Consider the following 12500-nt stretch of genomic DNA (forward strand, 5'->3'; position numbering starts at 1 on the left):
TCTCAAATGAAGATTACAGATATATCTCCAAAAGTCTTAAGCCTCCTGGTCAAGATTAAAAGGAAAAGTTAGTTCTGCTCTTTATTTCAGAAGCTCCAAAAGCCCTCAGCAACAGCACAAGAACATCAAATACTCTGCAAATAACTACCTTAAAACTGGAGAGAGTTGACAGTTTTGAGCCAATATGAACATATTATTTCTGTTGCAGCGTAGTGTTATCTGTAAACACTGCTGCTTCAGTTAAGAGGCCCCACAGGCCTGTTCTCTGTGTTTCTCTGACGCTCGCCGCGCTGCTCCATGTGAAGCATTCAAGCCCCAGACTTTCTGGAAAGTTCTTTGTAATGGTGAGTTTGGGCAAAAACATCATGAAGAGAAAGGACCAGTGGATTGCCTCACTCTGGGCCCTCGACTGAAGAACTGTGCTGCATTTCTGCTCGCTGTACAGTGCTGTTTGTGGGGCCTGGCAGAATGTTCTCTGTGGTATTAAGGTCAGAGGAGACACACGCGTTACTCACACAAAGCATACATGACTGTTTGCCTTTCTACACACTTACAAAATCTCCCTTACAAAATTTTTAACTTCACACAGAGAGATGGTCAGTTTCTCCTGGTCATTTATTGGTGTCATAAATCTGAGGGTCCAACAGAAAAACCAGAAAGTACTGGTTTTCTCTCAGATATGGGTAAAAGGTATTCGCTATCTAAGACATGCAAGGTCAAAGGCCCTGTGTGCAGCATGGGTATATCTATGCCCCAAGAAACTGTTTTCTTTAGTCAGTAACATCAAGACTCAGTCGCAGTAACATCTTGTTCAAGGAGCAGCTCCTCTCCTCTCCTCGCCTCGCCTCTCCTCTCCTCTCCTTCGTTTGTGCCATGACTGAGCCTCAGTAGAGAAGAGTACGACCGAAAACCATCTCTGCACCCTCTGATTATTTTGACTGACAAACACAAATGCCCACCATGTTCTTCTGTTCTATAGCCCTCTCTACCCCACCCATACACACACTTTAAATAAGTTTTAAAAACACACCCTCATCAAATACTTCTTTGTTTATTTATTTGTTTGTTTGTTGTGTTTGTCACTCTTGTCAGTGTCTATACTGTAAATGTGGCCTTGGAAGCCAGTCAGACACTGCGTCTTATTTGTGTTCTAAAGGACACGGTGCTATAACACATCTACACCGGAGTACTGCTCACACAGACGCCTCTCGTTTCAGCTTTTACTCACTCTCCCTCTCTCTCTCTCTCTCTCTCTCTCTCTCTCTCTCTCTCTCTCTCTCTGCACTGTGGTGATTTTAATGAGCTGAGGAACTCCTTTTACCCGACTCTAAATATTCAGACATCAACACACTCCAAAAACTGTGTGCGTGTGCGTGTGTGTGAGAGAGAGAGACTGAGCCTCCAGGGATCAGTGATCATTGATCTCTCTGTCTTGTCCTAAGCTAATCACTCAAAGCCTCAGACACTTCTATGAGGTTTAGTGAAACTGGAATGAGAAATTCTGCCAAAGGGAGTCCCAGTAACACTCAGAGAGCCTGTCTCTGTGTGTGTGTGTATGTGTGTCTGTGTGAGCATTCAGTCCTCTGGAGTGTGTTTGTGTACACCGTCTATCTGAGTCTCTGTGTGTGCTAGACTGGGCCCTGGGGGAATCCCTGAGGGGGGGAGAGAGAGAGAGAGTGAGAGAGAGAGAATCTGTACTCCCTCCAGAAGTTGTTGCTGTGGGAAAATGTGCGTGTGACTCCTTCCACTCCCACCTCTCTCTCCCTCTCTGTCTCGCGTTCTCTCTCTCTCCCTCTCTGTCTCACGTTCTCTCTCTCTCTCACTCTCTGTCTCGCGTTCTCTCCCTCACTCTCTGTCTCGTGTTCTCTCTCTCACTCTCGAAAAGTAGGCGTGGGAGAGACACACATATTTTCCCACAGCGACAGCTTGCGGGGGTCTACTACATGCTTGCCTCTCGCTCTCTCTCTCTCTCACACACACAGAAGATAACAAAACAGTAACAAACCCCAAAGCCCCGCAGAGCCATCATGAGCCAAAACTTATAACAATAGACGGAACACGCCCATTCCCGATCACAAAGGGCTTGGGGAGGCCAAATGGCACGTCACGTCACGCCGACTAATCGCTCATCAATACAGCAGAAAGAGAAAAGAACACTTAACACACGCGAGCGTGCGAGCGCGCCCGCACAAACACACAGAGAAAGAGAAAAGGGGGGGGGGGCGCATTGAAGTCCCCAAACCGGGACGACGCGGAGCGCTCAATCAGTAGAAACCCGCTGGAAGCAAACACGTCTTCCCATTCAGCAAACATATGGCTGCATGAGGGTGAACCTCCGAAAAGACGTCACACAAAAGGCAAAAGGCAGTCCCTAAAACGCAAACATTGCCCCAGACTGAGAGAGTGTGCGTGTAATGGCAGGCCAGGTCGTTAACAATGGCTCATTGTTTGATCACATCATCCCTGATGTTCGTAGAGAATCGCCGTAATTTCCACACACTTCTCCCGATATATTTCAACAACATCACAGCTGCTGATCTATGACAAAAAACAGATCAGTGGGACAATAAAGCTCTAATTATAGTATCAGTGAACGGCGCTTATGACTAACCGTTACTGTTGGATTTCACGTTGACAAAATTCACGTGTAGCAGGTAAACAACAACACATGAATAACCAGCAGGATAAAACCTACAGTAGTTTATCTGTGTCTAGTCGGCGAATAAAATCAACCAATAAATAAAAGAGCCGTACTATTGCAAAAAGTAGCTTTGTTATTTAATATACATATATTCATGTTCAAAACATGTCAGCCTGCAAGTTTAGGTAAGGTCTTTTAAAAAATAAACAAACATATCTGGATAAAGTAGTTACCAATGCATTCAACATTTGTGAATTACCACTACAGTTCAGGACCGAGACAAAAATATCATAGCCTTACACGAAAGGAATTCCTTTCTACACACAGGGGGGAATTTTTGGCTACTTACCAGACTTGAGGGTGGAGGTGCACTTCCATTCCGCCTCGATTTCTCTGCAAGACTCCCACAAGGATAGCGCGTAGTGTTCGGCTGTAACCCACGCAGAACTCCACAGTGCCACAATGTCGAGAGAGAGAGCCAGGAACACACACAGCAAAGCGATGAGTTTGAACGGCCGGAACACGTAAACCTCATTGACGGACATGTTTTCACATTAGGTTGGCTTTGTGAATCTTGATCCGCTGAGGAATTTCGGCACCGGAAAAAACCGCAGAGAGGCAGGCTTCAGACTAGCAGGGGCTCGTACTCCGCTGGAAGTTTGGTGCGAACTGAAGAGTTAGAGGCGCGGGGATGGAGACGACAGCATTCTTGCTGGATGCGCGTGTCTGTGCTGGTGCTTGTGCTCGTGCACGCACCTATATATATATATATATATGCACACACACACTCTCTCTGAAGTCACTGTGCACCACCTATCGGTCAGTATTAATTCGGAACGTTACAAAATAATCAGTTTGTGGCCCTGGGACCGAGAAGGAAAAAAAAAAAGCTGACAGTTAATTCAAACAGCAAAGAGTTGCTCCTTACATAGCAGCAGAAGCGGACGACTTGTTTTCGTTAAAGGATATAGACTGTTTATTTGTCCACGTTCGAGCGGACATTCCATGACTAAAGTGGTTTAGGTCCTTAGCACTGGCAGTGGAATCAAGCTAAGACCTGGGTCGACAAAACTTAATGTGTTATTACACACCCGCACTCCCAGATCAAGGGAGGCCAGATTAAGATGGGCTGGTGTATTACATCATAAACCAGAGAATTCTCAGTCTAATTTCAGACATCTACACACTCCTAAAGGTGTGTGTAAAGTGTGTGTGTGTGCGTGTGTGTGTGTGTGTGAGAGAGAGGGAGAGAGAAACAGCTTCACTTCTTTTTCAGTTGGACTGAAAACCTCTCAGTGGAGTTGAGCAGGACCTTTTAGCAACGGTGAGAATACAAACAAAGAGTGTGGCACACACACACACCTCACACACACACACACACACACACACACACACACACACCTCACATACACACACACACACACACACACACACGCACTCACACACACACCTCACACACACACACACACACACACACACACACATACACACACACCTCACACACATACACAAACACACACACACACACACACACACACACACACACGCACACACACATACACACACACCTCACACACATACACACACACACACACACGCACACACACACACACACACACACACACACACACATACACACACACCTCACACACATATACAAACACACACACACACACACGCACACGCACGCACGCACACACACACACTGTGCAGAGTAGTGAGAGAGCTATCAAAGCTGAGACTGCTCAGTCAACTGACTACTACACAACCACTATTCACTGCCACTAAATTACTAAATTAAACACTAAATTAACAACTGAGTCACATAGATAACAAACAGACAGAAAGATAGGCAAACAGATAGACAGACAGGCAGACAGACAGATAGTTAAATGAATAGACAGACAGACAGATAGATAGATAGATAGATAGATAGATAGATAGATAGATAGATAGATAGATAGATAGATAGATAGATAGTCATCTACAAGAGGAGGCCAGTGACAGGGGTCTGACTGAATTTGAATGGTATTCACTGACTGCATTTACAATACAGCACACTGGTTACTCTCTCTAATAAGTGTATAAATCTCTTTATCTGGCTGTGAACACACCATCCTTACACTCAGTGATTCTCAGTGTGTGACCCCCATTAGCATGGGGATCTAAAGGTTGTGTGGCCATTCATTAACATTCAGGGAGTCATTCGTTATTGAATGTTTTATAAGACGTTAATAAAAATATTGAAGTAACCTTATACATACGTTGCCATAACCTTAAATCAGATTTAATAAATAAATCCACTAATCTTTTTTTCTCCCTAAAGTGGCTGCCCTGAAATGTCCTTCCCGTGTGTCATGTGATTATTAATTATTATTTTCACTTTATCGTAAACTCACATCATTATCATTTCAGTCACTACAAATACAGTTCAGTGGGATCATATATTAGTTAGTGTTTTATGTGAGGTGATGTATTAGTCAGTGTTGGGTGTGGTGTTGATGTATTAGCCAGTGATGGGTGTGGTGTTGATATATTAGTTAGTGTTTTGTGTGAGGTGATGTATTAGTCAGTGTTGGGTGTGGTGTTGATATATTAGTTAGTGTTTTGTGTGAGGTGATGTATTAGTGTTGGGTGTGGTGTTGATATATTAGTCAGTGCTGGGTGTGGTGTTGATATATTAGTTAGTGTTTTGTGTGAGGTGATGTATTAGTCGGCAGTGGGTGTGGTGTTGATATATTAGTTAGTGTTTTGTGTGAGGAGATGTATTAGTCGGCAGTGGGTGTGGTGTTGATATATTAGTTAGTGTTTTGTGTGGTGCTGATGTATTAGTCAGCGTTGGGTGTGGTGTTGATATATTAGTTAGTGTTTTGGGTGAGGTGATGTATTAGTCAGCGTTGGATGTGGTGCTGATGTATTAGTCAGTGATGGGTGTGGTGCTGATGTATTAGTCAGTGTTGGGTGTGGTGTTGATATATTAGTTAGAGTTTCATGTGAGGTGATGTATTAGTCAGTGTTGGGTGTGGTGTTGATATATTAGTTAGAGTTTCATGTGAGGTGATGTATTAGTCAGTGATGGGTGTGGTGTTGATATATTAGTTAGTGTTTTGTGTGAGGTGATGTATTAGTCAGTGATGGGTGTGGTGTTGATATATTAGTTAGTGTTGGGTGTGGTGTTGATATAGTAGTTAGTGTTTCATGTGAGGTGATGTATTAGTCAGCGTTGGGTGTGGTGTTGATATATTAGTTAGTTTTTTGTGTGAGGTGATGTATTAGTCAGTGATGGGTGTGGTGCTGATGTATTAGTTAGTGTTTTGTGTGAGGTGATATATTAGTCAGTGTTTTGTGTGAGGTGATGTATTAGTTAGTGATGGGTGTGGTGTTGATATATTAGTTAGTGTTTTGTGTGGTGCTGATGTATTAGTCAGTGTTGGGTGTGGTGTTGATATATTAGTTAGTGTTTCATGTGAGGTGATGTATTAGTCAGCATTGGGTGTGGTGTTGATGTATTAGTTAGTGTTTTGGGTGAGGTGATGTATTAGTCAGCGTTGGATGTGGTGCTGATGTATTAGTCAGTGTTGGGTGTGGTGTTGATATATTAGTTAGTGTTTCATGTGAGGTGATGTATTAGTCAGTGATGGGTGTGGTGTTGATATATTAGTTAGTGTTTTGTGTGAGGTGATGTATTAGTCAGTGTTGGGTGTGGTGTTGATATATTAGTTAGTGTTTTGTGTGAGGTGATGTATTAGTCAGTGATGGGTGTGGTGTTGATATATTAGTTAGTGTTTTGTGTGGTGCTGATGTATTAGTCAGTGTTGGGTGTGGTGTTGATATATTAGTTAGTGTTTCATGTGAGGTGATGTATTAGTCAGTGATGGGTGTGGTGTTGATATATTAGTTAGTGTTTCATGTGAGGTGATGTATTAGTAAGTGTTGGGTGTGGTGTTGATATATTGCTTAGTATTGGCTCTGTGGGATGATATATTAGTTACTGTTTGGGGTGGGGTGATATATGGTTGGTGTGGTCTTGATATATGTAGTTAGTGTTTTATGTGAAGTGATGTATTAGTGTGAGTGTGGTGTTTATATACTAGTTAGTGTTTTGTGGGGGTGATAGTGTTTGGTGTGGGATGATATGTTAGTGTTTTGTGTGGGGTTGATATATTGGTAAGTGTTTGGTGTGTGGTGTTGATGTGTTAGTGTTTGGTGTGTGGTGTTGATGTGTTAGTGCTTGGTGTGTGGTGTTGATGTGTTAGTGTTTGGTATGTGGTGTTGATGTGTTAGTGTTTGGTGTGTAGGGTTGATATACTGGTTAGTGTTTGGTGTGCGGTGTTGATATATTGGCTAGTGTTTAGTGTGTGGGGTTGATATATTGGTGTCTGCACCATGCTTTGGACTTTTGTTTTGACATGTCTTGTGCTCCTGTTGTTCCTTGTGTCTCTGTCTCCGCTCCTGATTCTGTTTCTTATTTGTTAACATGGGGTGCATCAGAATAGTCAAAAAAATTACATCCTATGTCATTTCCTAACCACTTCTCCTTGACCTCCATGGAAAACGTCACAAGGTCAAGGAAAGATGGGAAGGACTTAGGAAAAGACAGCCGCGGTGCTAAGATTATCCCACTGCACTTAAACTAGGCTACGTAATGATGTGATGGCGGATGTTATTGACGCGGGTCTGGCGTGGTGAAACTACAGTGTCCCGAGGACGGACTACTAAAAGCCCATCTTAGATACTTCACTCCATGCGCTATTACCGATTTGTTTCATGCAGACTACATAAAGTTGGAAAACCCAGTAAAAAAATATTACTTCATTACCAAGATTGGAATTGAAATAAAAAAAGGAATATAGGCCAATCACTAAAGTGAAATGAAATGGTCGTCACATTGAGAATGGTTGCTCACACTCACCCGAGATTCAACCCATTAGACCTACAAATCTACTACTGTTTATATCATCATTCTTACGTTTTAGTCAGGTTGCATTAAAAACATCATTTGACTATAAACAACTCATATCCCTTGCTGGTCATGTTGATCTGATCCAGAAGATATTATTTCATTTGTTTTGCAATTACTAATGCTTGTACTTCGGTACTAAGACTTATTTTTAATCAGGAATAGTTGGAAATCGTTATTAAATTATTTACGGTCAGTGTTACATTCACATAATCGTTTGTTTTGGTGAGCAGCCGAATGATGCGTCACTTTAAACGTCGCTGCCCTAAAGACTTGTGGGGTGAAATGATGCCCTTTCCTGTTGTAAAGGATGGTCCAGTGTACCCTGTGCTAAAGGAGATAGGAAAGGAAGCACTGAAGCACCTTTCTTTAGCATTTAGAGAATTCGACCAGCTCTTATCATGGCTGCCACTTAGATACTTCCGGGTCATTTCACTCAGCTAGGAACCCTTCCTAAGAAAAAGAACTATTCGGATGCACCCCTGGTTTTACCCCTGTTGATTTTAACCAATCATGTTTGCACTGTTTGGTTCTCCATGTGTATTTAAGCCCTTTGTGTTTGATCTGCTCTTTGTCTGTTGTTGTTCGTGTCTGGATTCACACTGTTTGACTGCACCTTTTGGTTCCTCAGTTTTGGTTCCTGTTTGTACCTGTTTGTTTGCCCTTATGTAAGTAAAGTCCTCCTCTTTTATTAAATCATTTCAACAGTGTCTTGCATTTGGGTCCAGCTCCACTGCAGTCCTTACAATTAGTGTTTGGTGTGCAGGGTTGATATATTGGTTAGTACTTGGTGTGTGGGATTGATATTTTAGTAATTGTTTTGTATGTGGTAACAGTGTTTTGTGTTGGGTGATATATTAGTTAGTGTTTGGTGTGTGATGGTGTTCAGTGTGGTGTTGATATGTTAGAGTTGGGTGTGTGGTGTTGATATATTAGTTCATACTGGGTTGATATATTAGTGTTTGGTGTGGGGTGATATATTAGTTATTGATGGGGGTGAAGGTAATATATTACTCTTGGAAGTGGGGGTTAACTGAACTGAGATTACAAGCTTCCCTAATTCATGAATAAGATACAGATTTCAGAGAGAGAGAGAGGAGAGTGGGGGAGGGGTGCTCAGAGGTTTTTGAAGGGGAAATGCTGTAGATTAATGAATAATTGAGAGAGAGAAGAGACAGAGAGTGGGTAGGAGCTCCCTGCTTCACATCCAACTGTGGGACTTCAATACATCCATCACACCCACCTTACAACACACACACACACACACACACGCACACACACACACACACACACACACACAGACACACACACACACACACACGCACGCACGCACACACGCACGCACACGCACACACGCACACACACACACACACACACACACAGTCTCACACACACACACACACACTCTCACACACACACACACACACACACACACACCTCTTCTCTCTCTGTCTCTTCATCATTCCGTGGGACCATAATTATGACAGCAAAAATCTTGACAGTTGTCTGTCTCTTTCTCTTCCTCTCTGTTTCAGGAACCATTTCAGGTCTCCATCTCAGGAACCATCTCCACAGACCTGGTTGCAGGGCCCAGGTGTGTTGGATATTATGAAGTCCCTCCCAAAAATCAATTCCTTAAAACATCTACAGTCAAAAATAGAGCTGCCCTTGCATGTGTAGTATAAGTAATTGTCATGAATGTTAAGAATTGGCATTCAAATGTAAAATGTGTTGATATGCTTAAAGCTAACTTATGGCTGATCTGTCACTCATCCTTAAAGTCTCACTGTACCTTCAGAATAAAAACCTGTATCTCATTTGGTCTGGACCGCAGTAGACATGCCTCTCATTTTTCCAAACACAAAGGTTTTCAGTTAACTTTCTGTCAAAACCCTCTAAAAGATAAATACTTCAGAAATTACAGTCATGTGAAACAAGTGAATTTGAAGTGAAATCTGCAGCTTTTTCCCCCCTCTCCTCAGGCTTTGCCGTGAGTGTTGTCACTGAGATTCAAACACAAAAGAGGAAGGGCCACTGTGTCCCTCTGAGGCCCTGACAGAGTAAAGCAGTATAATGAGAATGCCTCTCGGAAAGTGGAGAGAAAATTAAGCAAACTTTGAGAGAAATGACTTGTATATGAAGACATGCTCTTTTTTCATTTTTCCTGCTTTCTGACAAACACAAATGGTGTCAGACCTGGCTTTAAGTCATGGCGTGAAGGGTTTGTATGACACAACAGGTTTATCAGTGCTGTGCGTGTGTATTCATTTTTCATTCTCAGTTATTTTACATTATATGAACATTATATATACTGTACAATACTGCAATACTCTCTGAAACCTGCTGTTCTGTATCTGCTCTGAGTGAGGATTATATCATTAATTATTAGCAGTGGGTGATTTGTTTCTTTCTAACAAGGGGGATGGCCCAGTGTTCACTGACACTACTCTATAGAGTATGTAGGGGGATGGCAGGCTAACGGGGGGGGCGGGGGGGGGGGTGCATTTTGGTCATTTTGCTAAAAAGAGGGAGGGCATCCTCCCTATTCCCCCTAGAAATCGCCTTTTGGTTATTAGTGGAAAACGTTTATGTGAATCCCAAATTAATAACTCTTAAAGTGAACGGGAACACTCGCAGACTGATTACTGGCTAATTCGCTCTGCGTAATAACTCCAATCTGACAAAAACAGAGTGTCTGACAGAGAAAATGATTTGGTGAATTTGCCATATCCGCACGTAAAATTATGCAATAACATGAATGATTTTGTCACGTTTTTCCAAACTTAATTAACAAACTCATCTCGGTCTTGGATGGTGTTGCGAAATATACCGATCAAGAAAGCTTGTTATTGTTTCAGTTCAGCTGACAGATATCACGTGAAATCCAGTCCATAGACCAGTAGCTGATCCTGTTTATTTTGGCTTTTATGGACCTCTCTCATAAGTCACAACTGCTGGACGTAACTGTACAGAAATGTAATTTGAAGGAATTCCTTCGTGGACAGAAATACACAGAGGTAGAAATATTCTCTCCCGAAAGACATTTAGATTTTAATGTACCATAGTTGATGCCGAGTTGACGGAGAAGAGTTACCCAAGCAAAAGTTTAATTGGACGATGATTAATATGTAACGGCATCAGTATCATGTTGTGGTATGAATGCAGTGAAGAGTGTCGGATTACGTCACGGCTGTGGCGATTAACGAGTCCATAGCCTAACGAGCCCATAGTCTGACAGATCTTTAACCTACGTGGTTAAATACGTAGGGTCATCCCTGACAAAGGATGTCCTTACGTCTACGGTTCATGACTTCTTAGCTGATTAAAGGGCGATTGCGACGCACATATGACCAAATCGATTCCTCCTTCCATTGTTAGATGTTTTATTGCGAAGGCTGTTGGAATTGGAACACGGCGGATTTCACCAAACGGTTTTATAACTGGAGCGGAATTATTTCTGTCGCCTGTCTCTGCGTTTGACATTGTGTGTTTGATCCCACCGCACACTATGGAAAGAACAGAAGCCTTGGCTGCTGGGTATACACTCGTGACGTGATAAAGACCGCCGCGAGTGAGTGTTTGTGTGTGTCAGACGCATGCACGCGTTTGTCACACCCGCTCCCACAGCATCCTCCTACTTGTCTCCCAAACCAGAACAGAGAAAACACAGATGAATGAACGACAAGTGGAGGTTACGTCAGTATACACGCCTGATCCAAATTCCAAATTTTTGGACGTTATAAAATGAGAATCCAAAAGCGAGAGGTAGAAGCGGTACCGATTCCAGAATCTCTCCCCCAAACCCATCACACTAGTTCCTGCCTCGGTAAATGACGGTGTCCTACATTTCACCATGTTGGACGACCCAATAATTTGGAGGAACTTTCTCACACCGACACCCGACGGATTACCGAGAGTCCTGACTAACGCGTCAACCCAGGAGCCCATTTGGATGTCTACCGTGGCGCAAGTAGAACGTCCCGACCCCAAACTGCCAAGTTTGTCCACGTATCTGGGACTCTTCGTGTGTTTGCTGTTGTTTCTTCTGGCCTTGGTGATCGTGATGTTGTACCGGATGAAACACACCATTGCGCCGCTGCCCTCGGACGTGGAGAGCGCCGGCCACACGCAGATGTTCCCCGAGGTGGAACTGGGGGCTGTGTAATTTTGGGGATATTTTCTTCATATCAGCAACAGTCCTGCTTGAAGCCTACCTCGATAAACGTTCATTCTGCCTGTTTTAGAATTAGTGATTGATCTTCTTTTTGCGTAAATTAAAAAAAAAAAAAAACCCGTTCTGTTAATGCTTATTTCCCGGTTAACTGTCTGAGGTTTAGACTCATGTTTGCTAAAGCAACTTAATCTTTTTAAGCTTGGTCTCTGGATCAACGCGCTACAATTTAAAGCCTTTGGGTAACACACAAATGATTCCGACAGAAACTTAACAAATACATTAATTGCAGTCCAGCAAAATACAGCGCTCTTTGAACAACACGCGCGGAGCGTACGCCTTACTCTTGAAATCCGGATCTATGTTAGAATGTTGTGTCATTAACTACGTTAAATAATGATTGGTTGAAATGGTTTAAGCGTTATAACAGTCACTCTAATGTTGGATGTAGTGCAGAGATGTGAACGTGCTGTGTTACGGTGTATCGTACGGTCACAGAATGTGTTATCTACTGACATTTCAACTGTTCACCAGTATAGCATCAGAAGACCTTTTCTTTTCACTTAGGCATATTTACCTCTGAAATCAGGTCACTGCTGTTCCATTCTCTCTCACTCTCAGTGTGTGTTTGTGTGCCTTATTATTATTATTTGGGCGGGGGAGGGCAATATAGCATTTCATTTGGACTGAATGTGTGAGAGTGAGTGTCAATGTGAAGTCTTTTACTA

The 12500-nt window shown here is 42.7% G+C and overlaps 1 protein-coding gene across 1 annotated transcript in view; it reads right to left on the reverse strand.

Moving 5' to 3' along the window:
- Positions 1 to 3250, reverse strand: part of LOC115828978 (transmembrane protein 47-like) — a 10145-nt gene extending 6895 nt beyond the window's left edge. The window contains exon 1 of the mRNA XM_030793087.1: positions 2991 to 3250. Within this exon, the coding sequence (XP_030648947.1) occupies positions 2991 to 3186 (196 nt within the window). The 5' untranslated portion in view covers positions 3187 to 3250. The remainder of the gene's footprint in view (positions 1 to 2990) is intronic.
- Between the last annotated feature and the right edge of the window lie 9250 nt (positions 3251 to 12500).

Source organism: Chanos chanos, chromosome 15 (genome assembly GCF_902362185.1).
Source record: "Chanos chanos chromosome 15, fChaCha1.1, whole genome shotgun sequence".
In the NCBI taxonomy this organism is placed as follows: domain Eukaryota; kingdom Metazoa; phylum Chordata; class Actinopteri; order Gonorynchiformes; family Chanidae; genus Chanos; species Chanos chanos.